The sequence below is a fragment of the Rana temporaria genome, chromosome 6 (genome assembly GCF_905171775.1).
Source record: "Rana temporaria chromosome 6, aRanTem1.1, whole genome shotgun sequence".
NCBI classification, from domain to species: Eukaryota; Metazoa; Chordata; class Amphibia; order Anura; family Ranidae; genus Rana; species Rana temporaria.
Window position 1 is genome coordinate 202,125,560 of NC_053494.1, and position 20,139 is coordinate 202,145,698.

At 43.7% G+C, this 20,139-nt stretch overlaps 1 protein-coding gene across 1 annotated transcript in view; it reads left to right on the forward strand.

Annotated features, from left to right (window-relative positions):
* Positions 1 to 20,139, forward strand: part of RAB3GAP1 (RAB3 GTPase activating protein catalytic subunit 1) — a 208,109-nt gene that overhangs the window by 106,317 nt on the left and 81,653 nt on the right. The window contains exons 16-17 of the mRNA XM_040358096.1: positions 2,592 to 2,646; positions 2,756 to 3,124. Coding sequence (XP_040214030.1) covers positions 2,592 to 2,646; positions 2,756 to 3,124 — 424 coding nt within the window. The remainder of the gene's footprint in view (positions 1 to 2,591; positions 2,647 to 2,755; positions 3,125 to 20,139) is intronic.

Sequence of the window (20,139 nt, forward strand, 5' to 3'; positions counted from 1 at the left end):
CAAAAAATTATCCCTCGCAGTGGAGCTGTGCCAGCACTACAGGGGTTAATTGCTCCTATCGGACTAGGGGAACAAAAAAAAAATATTTACTCCACCCTCCAGATCTTCCCTGCATTTAGACCAGTCCCTGCAGCTTCTTCTCCCCCACATTCTATTAGTCTACACCAGGGGTCTCCAAACTTTCTAAAGGACCAGTTTACTGTCCTTCAGACTTTTACAGGGGACGGACTGTGGCAACTGACAGTAAAAATTTGTCTTGATGACAGTGGGAGTAAACAATGCATCTTTGGCATTAGGGGCAGGAATTCCTCCCACTGACACTTAATGTTGGGGTCAGTGGAGAAATGGTGCCCCATTGTTGGTGTCCGTGAGAGGAGTGGTGTCATATCGGTGTCAGTGGGAGGAATAATGCCCCATAATCGGTGTCATTGGGAGGAATAGTGTCTCATCGTTGGTATTAGTGGGAGGAATAGTGCCCCATCATTGGTAGTAGTGGGAGAAATAGTGCCCTATCGTTTGCTTCAGTAGGAGGAATAGTGCCCCACCATTGTTGATGTCCGTAACCGGAATTATACCCAATTGGTGTCATTGGGATGAATAATGTCTTGCATCAGTGGGTAAAAAAGGGTCCCAAGGGTTGGATAAAGGCAAGCAAAGGGCCAGATCCGAACCCCGGGCTGCAGTGGTCATCAAGACATCTTTAAGACCACTGGTCTTGATGATGTCAGGACTCCAGGCTAGTGAAGGGTCCATAGTTTTAGTTCTGCATTGGACATGGTGTAAAGCAGTGGTCTCCAAACTGCACCCAGGGGCTAGATGTGGCCATTTGCTTGCCTTTATCTGGCCCTTGAGTCATTATTCCCCCTGACACCAACTATGGGGACTATTCTTTCCATTGATGCCAACAATGGGGCACTATTCCTCCCAGTAAAACCAATGATAGGGCACTGATGCTGGGGCATGGTCTACTCCCACTGGCCACAGTTCGACCCCTCTAATGCCTTAAGAAGGTTAAAACTGGCCCTTTGCTTAGAAAGTTTGAAGACCCCCAGATTTAATGGGACTGTTGGATTGTGAGGGTGTGTCATCTGCCAGTAGATTGATCAGATGAGTAAAATGGTTTCTTCTTGCCCCTAGACAAAATGAGTTGCAACGCAACTGCAAGAGATAATTTTACACTTTTTCCTAGAGTTGGGCTTTAATGTATAACGAAAAGGCAAAACTTTTTTTTAGTTATGGATAGAGTGGAGAAGGATTAGAATACCTGTCAGTTTTTACTGCTGTCTGTGCTCCTGTTGGGAAGATTCACCCTTTCTATTTGTCCTGTTTACCATTATCATCAAAAGTGAATGTAAAAGAAAATCCCACATTTTGGTTTGTCCCAAAAAAGTAATAGAGTGTAAATCTTCCAATGGGAACACTAGTTCTGGTGACCTGGGGGTCCCTAAGAGATTCCCATAATTTGCAGGGATTTCCTCTCACTTCTTGTTTGGCTATGGGGCAGAAATCTCCAAAATGGAACACAGATGGCAAAAATAATTTTTGAAATTTTATGCCCCTACCTTACTCTATTCAAAATAAAATAAAAAGTTTTGCCTGTAGTTGTACTTCAAAGTCTGAATATGAATCTAAGTAAGTGTAGCCTGTTGTGTTCACTGGTTCTAGGCCCTGTAGCTTTGTAATGGTAATAGTAGTAATAGGAAGTTGAAAAGCAGAAATTCAAGAACTATAAACAGTCTGCTGAATCTGGTTGCTTAGATTAAGGTATTATGAGCAAACGCTAAGAGCCGGTTCACACTGGGGTGGCACGACTTCGAGTGCGACTCGGCAAGGCATCCTGAAGACGACTTCAGAGGCGACTTGCAATATGACTTCTGTATAGAAGTCAATGCAAGTCGCCCCCAAAGTCGTACAAGAACCTTTTTCTAAGTCGGAGCGACTTGCGACGCTCCTATTAGAATGGTTCTATTGAATAGACTAGGATGCGACTTGTCGGCTGAGTCGCCTGACGAGTCGCCCCAGTGTGAACCGGCTCTAATTTACATTGACTGCTGTATTTTCTAGATAATAGGTTTGTAATTAACCCCTGCGAGGTATACCTCCTAGAAAATAAGGGTGCTGGTCCCTTTAAGAGCACCTTTCCCATTTGATGTATGTTACTCCTGTGCCATTTGGGAAAAAAGAGGATGCTCCCAATAGTGTAAAACCGTATAATAATGCTTTATTTGTGATTAAAATGGTAACATTATAGAAAAATTCTCTTAGCCTTCAATGAGGTAAAACTTTATGGTATGACATTACTTCCGGTCATGTGATGCCTCAGGCTCCGCCCTATATGTTACGTCACACACACACATAAAAAGGTTTTCCTGATGAAGTCGTGTGGTGCGTGCTGTAACACACAGGGTGGAGCCTAAGGGATATATGTAAGTGATATCATACTAAAAAAGAGTTATACCCCATTAAATGCTAAGAACATTTTTCTATATGTAAGCATAGTTTTAATTGCAAATACATGATTATTTTTTACTAGCTGTCAGTTCTTAAAAAATTGTAAACTATAAGTACATATGCTTTTTCTTGTTTTGTAGGTTAAGCGGCGGCCCTCCAGATCTTAAATGTTGCCTACTTCATCAAAAGCTCCAGGTACGCGATTTTTATTTTTATATTGTATTTTACAGTATTACAAACTTTTTGCATTCAAGCCTGAAACATATTGTGGTTTATGTTTATGTTCTGTCTTCCTGTCCTGTAGATGTTGAACTGCTGCATTGAGCGGAAGAAGGCACGGGATGATGCCAAGAAGGCAGAAACCACTGACCGTTCCTCAAGTACCTCCCTGTACAAGGCAGCGCATGAGTCGGCCCATTCTACAGAATCGGAAAAGGGCAAGTATGACGTGGGGAAGTCCTGGGACTCTTGGAGCGACAGCGAGGATGAATTCTTTGAGTGTCAGAGCGACACAGAGGAACTGACAGAGAGCACACAGGACGCAACTAGGAAACAGTCAACCAAAGAGGAGGCTAAAGAGGCAGCAATGCTAAAACCTGATGGACGCTTGCATCAGTTTGGAAGTCTGTCCTTATTAAACAATGGAGAGCCTCTCTACGTTCCAATAACACAGGTAAAAGCAACAATTTTATTCAGTACTTTTTTTTGCAAGGGATAGCCTACCTAAAAAAGAACACTTCCAAGGGACTCATTCATTTTTTTCAATATAATATGGGTGGATACAGGAGCTGCAAATAGTTACAAGAGCATTGCTAGACAAGGATATGATGAACAGCACAGCTGGAGAGCAAGATTTAATTTACTGTATTTTTAACAGAAAAGTTTTTATTTGTCTCCAGAAGGAGAAGCATAAAGACATACAAACAAACAAAGAAAAGAAAAAGAACATAATGCAGCTATAAACATTACAGGATAAACAAAGTCATATACAGAATCTCAAATATCTCAGTAGAGAACCTGGCACATTTCACAGCACAATCATACCGTCGCATCAAACAAAGAATACACCATTTCACACATTAGGTACGGGTGGCATCAGCTATTCATAAGTACCCATAGGTCGTGGCCCAAACTAGGAAGTGATTGGAATTTCAGAATGAAACTCCAGATCAGAAGATTCAGAAGGAGCAACAAAAAGGAGAAGAGGACGGAGGAGAAAAGGAAGGGTGGAGGAAGAGGGAGAGGGGGACAGGGTGAGGAAAAGGAGGGAAGATGAAGAAGAGGGAGAGGGGAGGGGGAACCAAGGGGCAGAAGACAGCAGGAGCCCCGCAGGGGCAGTGTCCGGGTCCACAAGTTCAGTTCTTGGTCCAAGCGCCCCATATCTTCTCGAATTTCTTAGGACATTTACGGTTTATATATACGTGAGCTTATACAGCGGTAATGTGGCGTCCACCAGGGCCCTCCACTGGGAAACCGTTGGAGGCTCCGGCTGCTTCCACTTAAGTAGGATAGCCCTTCTAGCATAAAAGGAGGCGTAAAATACAAACAGCCTTTTGTGCGTGTTAGATATAACATTATCGCAAACTCCCAGGAGCAGTACAATTGGGTTCAGGTCTATATGCAGATTGCCCACAGAGTTAATGACATCAACCACCTCCGACCAAAATTGTTGAATAACAGGACATGACCATACAACGTGTAAGAAGGTACCCAAGTCAGTAGTACATTTGGGACATCTATCTGTTTGGGATGGGTAAATTCTAGAGAGTCTCACAGGTGTAAAGTACGCTCTGTGTATAAATTTGAGTTGGATGTACCTATCCCTCGCTAATTTACTGTATTTAACTTAGCGAAGAGTAAAAGTAAGGAGTATACATTTGTAAATGCATGCAAAATTCTCAATTGAAATCCAGGTACATTTGCAAGTGTACTATTATTTGTGGAGTACAAAGACTGAAAGTGCAGCGGATTTAAAAAAGAGATAAAAGAAAATAATATAAAAAAAATAAAGAAAAAAATAATTAGATCAGGGTTTGATAGGTCAGGGTTAGTGTGTGGGTCAAAGGTCAGGGTCAGTATATTTTGGGCAGGATTTTTATTTTTTTTAGTATCGGTGTCATTCAGTGTCAGTCTGTATTCGGTAGGACAAAAAAAAAATAAGCAAAATGCGTACTATTGTTTTCTGAGCTGCGGGTACAAACAACAAATAACATACACATATGTGGTATCGCTGCGATCATCAGGAGAAGGAGAATGTATTTTAGGTTGTTCTTTGGTGGTAAGTTATGGTAGTAGCAAGAAATATACAGCTAAATCTAAAAAAACATTTTTTTACTTTTTTGGGACGGTTTTCCTTTGAAAATAAATCGGGAGATTTACCACCAAATGAAAAAGATTTAGCCAACTTTCTGGATAACTGTTTTAGGTCCACATCCCTGATATATGCATTTAAAAAGAAAATTCCTCAAAGAATGGAATTTTAACGGACCAAAAACAGTGATATCCTAAAAGTACAAAATTTATTAACAAGACAATTTATACATTATGTACCGTATATACCAGAGTATAAACCGAGGTACCTATTTTTACCACAAAAAAAATGGGAAAACGTATTGACTCGAGTATAAGCAGAGGATGAGAATGCAGCAGCTACTGTAAGCGGAAAAGAGGGTCAAAATGCCCATTTGCACGCCTCACTGTGCCCATTGCAACCTCACTGTGCCCATCGTCACTGTGCCTGAAATTGACAGGCTGCAGGCGTCCATTCATTGTTTAAAACTTGCTGTCTCCCCCTGGTCCCTTCCGTGATGGGCGGAACTGTGTCTGCTGAGAAACACCTATCACGAACGTTCTCTCATTCTCTCCCATCCCAGCAGACACTGTGTTCAGTGTTCCGCCAATCACGGACGTTCTCATTTTGTCATAATGTGCATGATGTCATAAGCCTAGACTGATGACCAGACAAGAAACAGGAAGTGGGCTGTATAAGGTCTTTACTGGCAGAAGAAACAGTTTTACCATCCAAAGTAAAAACAGAAGATTTAATAGATAGAAAGAATGGCTGAAGGGTCTGCTTTAACAGCTTAAAGCGGAGTTCCACCCAAAAGTGGAACTTCCGCTTAATCCACTCCTTGCCCCCTTACATGCCACATTTGGCATGCCATTTTTTTTGGGGGGGGGGGAGTGGGGGCTTCAGGAGGAGTGGGACTTCCTATCCCACTTCCGCCCAGGGACCACCTAGGCGATACGTCATATCGCCTACAGCGGCCCGTCCCTGTAGGCGATCGCCTGGGACACGTGACAGGTCCCAGGCGATCGCCTGACCAATCACAGTGCGCAGCGCCGCTCACGCATGAGCAGAGAGTGCCCGGCCATGAAGCCGAAAGCTGTCACGGCCGGGTGCCCACACTAAGAATGAAGACACCGGCCGGAGAGGTGGGGGGGGGAGAGGAGCGGCGCTCCGGCCGGCGTCGCTGGACCGTGGAGAAGGTGAGTGCTTTTTTATTAAAAGTTGGCAGCTACACTTTTTGTAGCTGCTGACTTTTAATAGACATTAAGGCTCCATTCACACTAATTCTTTTTTTGATGCATTTTGCAGAAATACAGGGAAATTTTTAACATGGTTTTCTATGGAACATGTTCACATCAATGCTTTTTTGTGCCTCTGCGTTTTTGGAAAGGTTCAGGGACTTTTTTTCCTGCAAAAAGCAGCGTTTTGCATGCAATAGAATTCAATGGACTTGCATCCAAAACGCAAGTACCACGATTTTGCCGCGATTTGCATTTTGCGTTTTTTTTTAACCTGTTTATAGCTGGTTGTTAAAGGAAATGTAAAAAAATAAAAATTACTGGCTAAAACGCACATCAAAAAACGCAGCAAGCACCGCAAAAAGCATTGCAAAAACACTCAAAAGCAACATGCATAGGTGTGAATCGAGCCTAAAAAAGCCTGGAACTCCCCATTAAGGACTGCCTCACGCCGATATACGTCAGCAGAGCGGCTTGGCTGGGAACAAGCACATACAGGAACGTTGCCCTTTAAGAGCCCAGCCGCAGGTCGAGCGCTCGCGACCCGGTCCTGAGCTCTGTGACCGCGGGACCCGTGGACCCGATTGCCGCTGGTGTCCTACGATCGGGTCACAGAGCTGAAGTACGGGGAGAGGTAAGTGCAAACAATCCTTTTCCTGTGCTTCCTAGTGAGCCTGTCACCGATCGTCTGTTCCCTGTCATAGGGAACGATGATCAGTGACGTCACACGCCAAGCCATGCCCCCTACAGTATAAAACACACATTAGGACACACTTAACCCCTTTAGCGCCCCCTCCAGGTTAACCCCTTCAGTGCCAGTGTCATTTTCACAGCAATCGGTGCATTTTTATAGCACTGATTACTGTGAAAATGACAATGGTCCCAAAATAGTGTCAAAAGTGTCCGATGTGTCCGCCATAATGTCGCAGTCACGATAGAAATCACTGATCGCCACCATTACTAGTAAAAAAAATAAATTAATAAAAGTGCCATAAAACTATCCCCTATTTTGTAGACGCTATAACTTTTGCGCAAACCGATTTAATAAACGCTTATTGCGATTTTTTTTTTTAACCAAAAATATGTAGAAGAATACGTATCGGCCTAAACTGAGGAAAAACATTTTTTTTATATATTTTTGGGGGGATATTTATTATAGCAAAATGTAAAAAATATTGTGTTTTTTTTTTTTTTTTTTTAAATTGTCGCTCTATTTTTGTTTATAGCGCAAAAAATAAAAAATGCAGAGGTGATCAAATACCACCAAAAGAAAGCTCTATTTGTGGGAAAAAAAAGACGCCAATTTTGTTTTCGGAGCCACGTCGCACAACCGCGCAATTGTCATTTAAAGCGACGCAGTGCCGAATCGCAAAAAGCTGCAAAATGGTCCAGGGGTGAAGTGATAGGAGTGAGTAGGATCAGAGTTCAAATTTGGTGCTTCTTCTCTTCAGCAGAGATCATGTGACCAAATATATTGGGTCATGTGAGCAGCACTGGTGGGAGTTTGGTGAATCATCTTCTGCAGGAAAGGTATTTCAGTCCTCTTTAACCATCACATCAATGAAGTCGTATAACAGTATTGAGGAATTGGTTAAAGGGATACTAAAGAGTTACTGTTTTATTTTTTTTAAATAACAAACATGTCATACTTGCCTCCACTGTGCAGCTCGCTTTGCACAGAGTGGCCCCAGACATCCTCTTCTAGGGTTCCTTGGCAGCTCTCGTGGCTCCTCCCGCATTAGTTAACCCCCTTGGGGAAGAGCTCTCCCGAGGGGGTTACATTGCATAGGATGCATTAACCCTCCTGGCGGTATTCCCGAGTGTGACTCGGGGTGGATTTTTTGTGCTAAAATCGGTAACCTGTAAAATCGGTAGCGTGCGCTGGCTTACCTTGTTCCTGGATCCAGCGATGCCACCGCGCTGTGTGAGCGAGCGGGACCTCGCTCGATTCACACAGTGTCCTCCTGTGCCGCCGATCTCCGTTCCCTGTGACGTTACGACGCGGAGATCGGCGCCAAATTCAAAAAAGTAAACAAACACTATACATACAGTATACTTTAATCTTAATCTTATAGATTACAGTACTGTATGTAAAAAATACACACCCCCCTTGTCCCTAGTGGTCAGCCCAGTGCCCTACATGTTCTTTTATATAATAAAAACGGTTCTTTCTCCCTGCAAACTGTAGATTGTCCATAGCAACCAAAAGTGTCCCTTTATGTCAAAAATGGTTTTAGAGCAGCTAGAAAACGGCGATAATAAATTATAATCACTTGCAGAATTGTGCGATAGCGATTTGTGGGGAAATTCGTCATAAAAAAATAAAAGTAATGACAGCGACAATTATGCAACTGAGTAAATTTCAGTGATTTTGAGTTGATTACATTATTGAATAATTTTTATTAGAATTATATTATTATTTGTTATAATTATTTATAATTATTTATTATATTATAATTTATAATTTTGTTTTTAAAAAAATTTCATACCGGGGATGCCTATTAGACTCTTGTTTGGTCAGATTTAAGTGAGTTATTCCTAAGAATTACAGGCCTACAGTATAAAACGCCAAATTTCCTCGCAAATAATGGTACCGCTTTCAGCACCTAAAATCTGAAATAATCATACCGCCAGGGAGGTTAAAGTGAAAAAACACGAACCCCTTAATCTTCTCGAAGCATTGAAAATTTCTTTCATTCAGTTGTTTTTTTTTAATAAACTTTAATGTCACTTTAAGACTAATATGATGTCGGGTATCTTAGGTTTTTTTCTTATAAATTCTTTTGCTTACTTTAATTCTTACTTTTAAATTCATTTTCTGTTTATATTTAGTTATTAATAGTTATTAATTATACCCTTTAGCGATGAGTATAGAATGTTTTAGCCCGTCATTGTCCAGGAGGTAAAAGCTTAAGAAGTATTCTTCAGGTCTAAGGTGGATCTCTTGATGTACACAATGTCAGGCTGTAAGGAGAAAGCATATAATTTAAAGAAGTTGCCTTCAACACCTCTTTGGTGAGTCATACCATTTTCACAAGGCCACCGTGACCTTCAGAGCGATCTACAATTGTACCAGGTTGTGTGCAGACTTAGTTCAATTATTGTGCTGTTCGATCAGTATTGGTTTAGAGTAGGGCTGTTACTGATCAAAAGTTTTGTGTTCGATTAATCGCTTTTTTTTTTTAATCGATTAATCGACTAATTTCGATTAATTATAAAGCACATACAGATCAAACTACTTTTAGCTGATCTCCTTGCAGGCTGATTCCCAGTGCAGCTCCCAACCACTGGAAAAATGGATAGCAGGATACAAAAAACACACAAAGGCAGTGCTAAATGGGAATAGCATTAAAACTTTTATAGTCTTCAAGTAGGTAACAAAAAAAATATTTTACTGGAGATAAAATCGATGTAGCTACATAAACTGTAAAAATGGTGCGAGTAATACCAAACGGTGTGACAAAATATATAGATATGTGTACACTAACACCTGTTAATGGAAAATGTGTAACTAAATATATTAAGCAGCGCTCAAATAACTACCTAAACAAAAAACAAAAAATATAAAAAATGTATATAAAAAGAGTTGAATCTTCATATATAAAGTGTAGCAGTGACCACAACACTTTTTAAGTGTATACCAAAAAAACTAATAATAAGACGGATAAATATATATCTAAAACCCGTGAATTAAACCAAGTGTTTAAAGGTGACAAAAATAAATAAAGTTCATAAGTGTTGAATTCTTCTTCAGACTCTTCCACCACACCACAGTGTTCAGTGAATCCTTCACCCTTCAGAAAAACGCAGAACGATTGGCCTCACACTCACGTGTTTGGCATAAAAGCGTAACCAGGACCACTCAGGTGTATTGATAAGGAATCCGTTCCAAATAGTGCAATCCACAAAATGTATCCACATGAATAATAAAGAAAAAAGTGCACAATAGTGTAATACTGTAAACCAGTTTTAATAAAACACCATGCAAAAAAATCTTCAAAATATAAACTCACAAACAATACCAAACGGTAGCAAAAGCAGTCATAAAAAACATGTAGCTAAGTATGATACTGGTATAAAAATGTGTACAATGATACCACTGCTGAATCCAGATGATGAGAGGTTAACATCAGTCCGTCGGAATGTAGATGTCCCATGAAGGGAACTATCACTACTCCCAGTGGATGGTTGTAGAATCCCAAGTTGATAGAGGGCAGTGATGGAGGGCAGTGATGGAGGGCAGTGATGGAGGGCAGTGATGGAGGGCAGTGATGGAGGGAAGTGTAACAGCCCTTGCGTGTGGCAGATAGTAAGGTCCCGTCGGCATGCAGATATGAAGGCACAGCAAAGGAGCCCCTCCGATGGACACGGCAAGCCCCGCCGGTGTCTGTGATGTTACCGGATCTCCGACGGAACTCCCTGAAGGCCCAGAAGCCGGCGGAGAGGTGAGTACCAATCAAAAGAATTTTAATCAATCAAAAAGATTTTGATCGATCAAAAAAATTAAAGATTAATTAAACGTTAATTTCCACAGCCCTAGTTTAGAGTTTTCTTTGCTGGTCCAGAACATCATGTAAGTCACACATAATACAAAACTCCGAGATTTTATACCATTACGAAAAGAGACCTTTTTATCTTCTTTGTGATGTGGAACTGAAATCTCTTTATTTATACGTGTTTATATAGATAGATTTACCGGGTGTATATATAGAGATATATACGCGCACACGCACGCACACACACGCGCGCGCACACACACACACGCACACACACACACATTAAATCTATGTGGAACCTTCACCTTGCATCAAGGTTTCCCTGCATTGTGTAGCTCTGCTGTAATCATTGAGGGCATCAACAGTGGAATTTATAGTAGAAAAATACACATATTAAGAGGATGCTTACCTGGAATTACACTAGAACTCTGTAATGGATAGACGTGAAAAGTCAAGGCTTAGCCCAACAGAACCGAAGGATCCTTGTCCATGTACAAAATTAAAACCAACATTTACTTAGTTGGTTCAAAGTGATATTAAAGGCAGATTTTTTTTAAATAACAAACATGTAATACTTACCTGCTCTATGCAGTGGTTTTACACAGAGCTGCCCCAATTCTCTTCTCGGGTTTCCTACCTGCGCTCCTGGCCCCTCCCTCCTGCCCCCATAGCAAGCAGCTTGATATGGAGACACAAGCAGGCTCGTGCCCGAGCTGCTGTTCTGTGTGTCCATTCATATACTGAGTGCGGCTTGGCCCCACCCCACTCTCTCCTCATTTGCTCACTGGCTGTGATTGACAGTAGCAAGAGCCAGTGGCTGACGCTGCTGTCTCAGCCAAAAAGGAGGCAGAGACCAAAGAGAGCTGCTGGTTTCGTGCACATCGCTGTATTTAGATGGGGCTCAGGTAAGTATTGGGGGGGGGCTTCTGGGGGGACTAGAATGCATGAAGGTAAATAAAAACTGAGCCTTTACAACCACTTTAAAGGATAGGCTCACCCTTAGTTACATGTTACACCCATATTTAGGGTTTAACTTGTTACTAAATCACTTGCCGCCACTCCAGAGCTCTGAGGAACGGGGCTTATCCTCTGAATTGCGTTGGCTTCTCCAACATGTGCCAGTGGATGAGGCATCCTGTCCCACCTGCTGGAGCTCTGCATCTTTTTGGCTTGACTTCATTTACCTTTGTGAGTATAATATCGTCTTGCAATGTACTAGGCGTTTTTCACCCTTATGTGTGTGTTTTCATGAAGGATGTGTAGTCGCGGGGTTCCTTCATCCACTGCCTTGGGTGGATGCTCTCTTTGGGAGAGGCTCCTACCTAGTTCTCCCGTCCTAGTCCTGCCTAGTTCTCCCGTCCTAGTCCTGCCTAGTACCCCCGTCCTAGTCCTGCCTAGTTCTCCCGTCCTAGTCCTGCCTAGTTCTCCCGTCCTAGTCCTGCCTAGTACCCCCGTCCTAGTCCTGCCTAGTACCCCCGTCTTAGTCCTGCCTAGTACCCCCGTCCTAGTCCTGCCTAGTACCCCCGTCCTAGTCCTGCCTAGTACCCCCGTCCTAGTCCTGCCTAGTACCCCCGTCCTAGTCCTGCCTAGTACCCCGGTCCTAGTCCTGCCTAGTACCCCGGTCCTAGTCCTGCCTAGTACCCCGGTCCTAGTCCTGCCTAGTACCCCGGTCCTAGTCCTACCTAGTACCCCCGTCCTAGCCCTACCTAGTACCCCCGTCCTAGCCCTACCTAGTACCCCTGTCCTAGCCCTACCTAGTACCCCCGTCCTAGCCCTACCTAGTACCCCCGTCATAGCCCTACCTGGTTACCCCGTCCTAGCCCTACCTGGTTACCCCGTCCTAGCCCTACCTGGTTACCCCGTCCTAGCCCTACCTGGTTACCCCGTCCTAGCCCTACCTGGTTCCCTCGTCCTAGGCCTACCTAGTTCCCCCGTCCTAGGCCTACCTAGTTCCCTTGTCCTAGGCCTACCTAGTTCCCCCGTACTGGCCCTACCTAGTACCCCCGTCCTAGTCCTACCTAGTACCCCCGTCCTAGTCCTACCTAGTACCCTCCCGTCCTAGTCCTACCTAGTACCCTCCCGTCCTAGTCCTACCTAGTACCCCCGTCGAGTGTTGTTTTTTTGTGCTCTCTCTTAAAGAGTAGGATCAGAGTTTAGATTTGGTGCTCCTCCCCTTCATCAGAGATCATGTGACCAAATATATTGGGTCATGTGAGCAGCACTGGCGGGAGTTTGGTGGATCCTCTTCTGCAGGAAAGGTATTTCAGTCCTCTTTAACCATCCCAGCAGTGCAGTCCTATAACATTATTGAGGAATTAGTTCATCTTCTCAAAGCATAGGAAATTCCTTTCATTCGGTTTTAATTAACGCTTACCAATTGAATTAATTCCTCACTCATATATTTCCCAGATTAATACATCTGCCACTTCCCATCATCTTACACGTGTAGCTCATTTTCTCATCCAGGTAAAATTTCTAATATAAAAATTTCAATAATTCCTCTAAGTGACAAAAGAGCGTGTTCCCGAGAATTAATTAAGTGGGGTTTTTGATGAATGTACTTGCGCTCGATGAACATCTGTATTTGATCCGCGGTATAGAACTTCTCTTCCGTCCCTGAATTTCCATTTTTGCCTCTACAGACACATTACAGAACCTATTGTTGTATTGTGTATTAAATAGAGTTGCCTGACGCTTATCAAACAATGAGACATTTTTGCAAGCAGTCAGGCGCCCACTTACATGTATTTCAGTTAGCGGCCAGAAATCTTCTTTATTCGTCTGTATGTTCTGTAATGCATTTTTACTGAATGTGGTGGCTCAGTAATGGATCTTTTTCACCAAAAAATAAGGCATATTTTTGCAGCTCTTTCTTGTATAACAGATAAGGGCTCATGAGTTGCATATGGTTGGTTTCAAAGAGAGAAGAAAGCAAGTGTAACCCCTGGAAGTCGCACATATATGGTGTCCTATGGCAATAAATCAAGTGGCAATCTCAACCTGGGCTCTGACCAGGCCATGCCCCCAATGCATTTCACTCCCCCCCCCCCCCCAGAGCTTAGGGTCATGGCTTCGAAGAGAAACTGTCATCTTCTTATCCAGGGCAAAGTGCCTCCTGATAGCCCAGCAAGAGGTACACATCTGTCTACGTTGGCTCCTAATTTCAAGCATCCATCTTGGGTAAACTACAGTGTTGGATGGTATTGAAGCTTACCAAGGTAGTTGACGTCACCCCCTCCCCTCATTCGCCTCTCAGTACTCGGGCCCAATCTCTGTCACATGAGGGAGGTCACATGTTCCCCATACATGGAGGCCATGATCTGTTAGGATCAGTGAGTATACCTTGCAATACACACCAAACTGAGCATGTGCAGAGTGCCCACAAGGGTCTCTACTACCAGCAGATTGATTGGAGACTAAGGAAGAAGGGAAAGAACAGAGAAGACGGGATCAAACAGCCTTTTTACCGCAATGCAAAAGATTAACCCCTTAGGTTCCACAGTGGGTATAACGAGTATGCTTTACTGCGTTTACAGACTGATTTTTACTGTTGTGGGTTTAGTAACACTTTAATGCATCTGGCAAGTTGTGTACTGCTTTTATTGGCAAATTCAGGGTTCTCTGAGTGAGGTCTTTGTGTCGCATGTTGAACTTCTCCTGTTACACGCCAATCGAAAGAATCAACCGGCAACACCCTGGACACCTCCACCCATTCTGGGAAAAATCATTACCCCTAGCACCAAAGTCAAAAGTCTTGGAGACATCTTCGACACCTACATGACAATGGATGCACAAATAGGGTCAGTAGTCAGCGGATCCCATCATCTGCTGCGCCTACTATGCAGACTTATTCCATTTATTCCCAAAGAAGACATAGCAGTCGTGGTGGGAACAATTGTCAACTCCAGACTTGACTATGCAAATGCCCTTTACCTCGGACTCCCAAAGTACCAAATCACTTGCCTGCAGGTCGTTCAGAATACAGCCGCGCGTCTTGTGACTGGGAAAAAACCTTGGGAATCTATCTCCTCCTCACTGAGAAGCCTTCACTGGCTGCCAGTGAAGGACAGAATCACCTTCAAAGCACTTTGTCTGACGCATAAATGTATCTTGGGAAATGCTCCCAAATATCTATGCGAAAAACTAAAGGCTTACAACCCCAATCGCCCCCTGCGATCCTCCAACCAAAATCTACTCCAAATCCCCAAAACCAGATACAAGTCCAAAGGAGAAAGAAGATTTGCTGTCCAAGGCCCTCGACTTTGGAACACTTTACCAACCACCATTCGGTTGGAGGAGAACCACTTGGCCTTTAGGAGAAAGATCAAAACCCATCTCTTTTGAGGTCAAAGGAGAACTGGTCAAACAAGCGCCCAGAGGTGATTCAGTTCGCATGTGCAGCGCTATATAAGTTTTTCACTCACTCACTCATGCATATATAATTAGTCTAACAGGCATCAGATTTCAGTTCACTTATTTGTGAGAATTTGCGAAGTCTGAGCAGCTTGGGACCATTTATGTTGCTGTCCGAGAGTGTGCATGTCCTTCAGAAGGTCCGTTTTTGTGGGCAGTTCTGGCCTTTTTAAGGCACAAGCCATGTATGATGAATTCTCCTTGAAGAATACATTTTACTGTTTCCCATTGAAGGGGTAGAGGGGTCGGGTCCTCAAGGTGAAATCTCTAGCTGATTTTAACGTAAAGTTATTCATTTTCAAAGATCACACAACAAAGAGGACTGACAGCCGGCTACGACTTCACTGTCTGTGTTGTGAACTTTGAAAATTTCTCTAAAGTTCTTCTAGCTACAGAGATAAATGAGGGGTTTATAAGTGCCTTTACTGCTTGCTAAAGCAGCTTTTACTGCTTGGAACTAAACAATCTCAATCAACATTAACTTTTTTATTTTATTTTATTTTAGAAAAGATGGCAGTTTCTGCATCATTCATGTGTCAACACACAAGAAAATTAACCTTAGGTACAAAATGTTCCCAACAAAGTCTGATATCCATAGCTGTGATACAAGGCAGTGAAATTAAATGATAAAAGTGGAGTTCCACCCCAAAAAAATAGAAGAATATGTTTTACTTACCAGAAACTGCGGTTGCTGCCGTGTTTCCCCGAAAGTAAGACCTAGCGCTATTTTCCAGGAGGGCTGCAATATAAGCCCTACCCCGAAAATAAGCCCTAGTTTGAGGTGATTGTGCTTTTCGAGGAAACGCTGTATAATCCGGTGTGTGTCTAGCGTTGTCAGGTGCCTTTGATACAGAGCAGGGCACAGCTGATCTCCCCGCTGGTCTCCTCTTCTCCCGCCTGTCTGTGAATACCTTGTGGAGACAGGAGTATCCATGCTGCATACTGAACACAGTATGACATGTTGATTGCAGAGGCTCTGCACCGTACCTTCCGTGACCCGAAGCTCTGCCCCCTCCCCTGCAGAGCTTCGGGTCACGGAAGGTACGGTGCAGAGCCTCTGCAATCAACATGTCATACTGTGTTCAGTATGCAGCATGGATACTCCTGTCTCCACAAGGTATTCACAAAAAAAATTTCTTCACATGCTGGTGTGTTCTCTTCCCTGCTTCGAGCATTGCAAATGGAGGGGGGCCGGGGCCCCTCGCTGGTGGCTGGTAGAGGTGGAGGAGAGCTGAGGTGTTTGGCACTGTTGGATTGCAAGTGCACACACATTCTGCATTGTGTGCTACTGTAAAAGAGAGAATTTGGGTATTTTAAGTTTGCTTAAACTGGGGATTCCTCACAGGCAGGGAGAGAGAGAATATGTTAAGACCTACTCCAAAAATAAGCCCTACTGGGTCTTTTGTTGACAAAATTAATATAAGACCCGGGCTTATTTTCAGGGAAACACGGTATGCGGATGTTCCTAATCTGCCTCTTCTTAGTCCGCGGCTGGTCTTCATTCTTGCGTTTGTCTTCTGGGGAATGGTGCGCGCTGCCTTCTAGGAACTGTGTTTATCCCAGAGAGCAGCCACCCATTCATACAGCGCCGCGAGACTCCACTGCCCGGTTTTCCGTTAGTGAGCATGGCAGCGCCGGGAGCTGCAATGATCGAGGGATCGGCCTCAGGGGGCCGACATCGCAGGCGCCTAGGACAGGTAGGTGTCCTTATTAAAAGTCAGCAGCTACAGTGTTTTGTAGCTGCTGACTTTAAGAAAAAAAAAATAGTTGGACCGGACAAGGATAACAAATTTACTTATAGCCAACGTTGATTCCATTTCATACCAAAGAGGGAAAGGGGTATCATAAAGAGACCAAGAGTAACCCAATGGTCTATTAAAGTACCCTAGCTAGGCGCCCCAGCATAGGGCTGTCGCCAGAAGGACACACCTGGTGTTTTCCTACTGCGCAGAAGAAGACTATGCGCAGTAGGTTTTTGTGTACAGAGAAAGAAGACTAATGAGGGTGAGAAGAAAAAGCTAAAGAAAGGAAGGGGGTAGGGGGAGAAAAGGTGTGTGTATATATAAAAAAAGAGGGGGATAAAGAGGCGTGTTTTAGGGGGTGGGACAGATGATCACATCCCGGTTTTATAAATGGGATCATGGCGGTCTCACACGCATGCGCGGGAGTGACGTCATCACCAGTCACAGCGCCGGAGCGGCGATACCCGGAAGTCGCTCGGAGGGGACGTGGTGGCGGCGGAAGAGGGGAACGAGAAGTGCTTTGGGGGCTTTGATCTCAGGTAAGTCATTCATAATGAGATAGTATGCTATGCATACTAGCTCATTATGCCTTTCTCTTGCAGTTTTTTTTTTTTGGGTTTACTTCCTCTTTAAAGCGGTTGTATACCCTTTTTTTACACTTTGACCTACAGAGCATGCGCTCTGAGTTCGCCGGCTGAAAGGTCTGACAGACGCCGGACCTTGCCGGAAAGAAGTCTCACGCGCGCATACGCGGGAGTGACGACATCGCGGCTCCGGCCACTCACAGCGCCGGAGCCGCGATACCCGGAAAACACGCTGAGGGAAAATGTCCGCTCCCTCGGCGTGGACCGGGTGAGATACCGACGCCTTGTTCTAAGGTAGGTATTTCATATGGAACTAGTATGAGATGCATACTAGCTCATTATGCCTTTTGCCTTACAGGTTTAGAAAAATAAAAATAATTGGTTATACAAGCTGTACACTCACTACTTTACATTGTAGCAAAGTGTTGTCGCATGAAAAGATAGAATAAAATATTTACAAAAATGTGAGGGGTGTACTCACTTTTGTGAGATATACTGTATGTATGTGTGTATGTGTGTGTATATGTATATATGTATATATATAAACATTTGGGGGTTCTAAATAATTTTCTAGCAAAAAGAGATTTTACATGTGAGAAGTTTTAGGCCCGGTTGGCAAGTGACTAAAGGGCATCAATCATGAGAGGAACATATAGGGGGTTATTTACGAAGGGCAAATCCACTTTGCACTACAAGTGCAAACTAGGGGCCAGATTCTCAGAGACTTACGTCGGCGTATCGGTAGATACGCCGTCGTAAGTCCGAATCTGCACCGTCGTAAATTTAAGCGTATTCTGGAAACCAGATACTCTTAAATTAGGCTAAGATACGAGCAGAGCAAGTCTCCTACGCGTCGTATCTTAAGGTGCATATTTACGCTGGCCGCTAGGTGGCGCTTCGGCGTAGAATATGCAAATGACTAGATACGCCGATTCACGAACGTACGTGCGCCCGTCGCAATTAGTTACGCCGTTTATGTTAGAGATATACCGGCGTAAAGATAAAGCTGGTCTCTAGGTGGCGCATCCCATGCAAAGTATGGACGTCGGAACAAGCGTATCTTTTTACATTGTCTGCGTATATCGTACGCGAATAGAGCTGTGCGTAAATTACGTTCACATCACAGGCATTGAGCCGACGTATTTTTGGGCGGAAATACGTCGTGATACTGAGCATACGCGCGCATGCGCCGTTCGTTCGGCCATGCATCTACATGGGGTCAAGCCTCATTTAAATACAACACGCCCCCTACAGCCTACTTTAAATTACGCGCGCTTACGCCGGCCCATTTACGCTACGCCGCCGTAACTTAGGAGGCAAGTGCTTTGTGAATACAGCACTTGCCTCTCTAAGTTGTGGCGGCGTAGCGTAAATACGGTACGCTACGCCCGCGCAACGTAGATCGGCCGTACCTGAATCTAGGCCTAGGAGTGCAAAGTGCACTAGAAATTGCACTGAAAGTGCACTTGGAAGTGCAGTCACTGTAAGTCTAAGGGGTAGATCTGAAATGAGGGGAAGCTCTGCTGATTTTATTTATCCAATCATGTGCAAGCTAAAATGCTGTTTTTTTATTTTCCTTGCATGTCCCCCTCGGATCTACAGCGACTGCACTTCCAAGTGTACTTTCAGTGCAATTTCAAGTGCACTTTGCACTTGTAGTTTGCACTTGTAGTTTGCACTTGTAGTTTGCACTTGTAGTGCAAAGTGGATTTGCCTTTCATAAATAACCCCCATAGACTTCTCTTGCTAGTTTCCTCACCATCCTACTGATCCACCGTCTTCAATACTTTGAGTCATTGAGCCTAAACAGGAGGGCGGCCCGTGAAATCCGAACTTCCAGTTTGCACACTTAGCTCCAGTAACTTTGTGTAGTTCAGTATTAAAACTTTCTTGTATGTGTGCTTCTTTTTCTTAATCTTCTTATCTGAGTACATTGTTATGTTGTGTATTTGCCTGAAGGATCATATTACAGAATTGGCAGGGGGGGGGGGGGGGCAAATGAGCGACTTCAAGCACTCGTTGTCAAATCTGTTGACTTGTGTTTGTACACCAACATTCAATAATCTCAAACATTTAAAGTCGGCTCGTTGTAATTGGTTTCAGCCTTTGTGCAAAAAGCATCTCCTTGATCGCCTGATTTTAATTTGACAGAGGCATCTCGTTTAAATGCTGGAATTAAAACTGCTTCTCTTTATTACAGCGCTAGCCGGGAACTGTTTAATGTAAACATCCACGTATAAGTGGAGCAAAATTGTGTATTTAAGAGGTGAACAAAGTGCATTAGAAAAAAAGAAAAAAGGCAATTTATGACCAAATAAAAATGTTATTGCCCAAGGTGTTCCCATATGCAAGATACCTTTTGTAATATAGATTAAAGTATTACTGGGCTATGGTGAATTTGGTTTCCTTATTGCAGCTGTGAACAAACCCACTTTTATATCTCCTGTGCAGGGCCGCCATCAGGGGATGGCAACCCCTCCTTTTTTTGTTCGTCAGCACCCAAAGCCCCCCGACCTTTAAGGGGCCCGGATGGCACCTCCCTTTTTTTTTCCATCAGCACCCAAAGCCCCCCCCGACCTCTAAAGGGCTCGGTGGTCCCCAGGGGCCCAGGATAGCATCCCCCACCTTTTTTTGTTCGTCAGCACCCAAAGCCCCCCCCCCCCGACCTCTAAGAGGCCCGGATGGCATCCCCCCCCCTTTTTTTTGTTCATCAGCACCCAAAGCCCCCCCCCCCCGACCTCTATGGTCGATCACTATGCCCGAACAATATATACATATTTTTTAGGGCTGTGCAAATTAACTTTTTTAATTAATCGATTAATCCTTAATTTTTTTTGATCGATCAAAATCTTTTTGATCGATTAAAATTCTTTTGATTAGTACTCACCTCTCCGCTGGCTTCTGGGCCTTCAGGGAGTTCCGTCG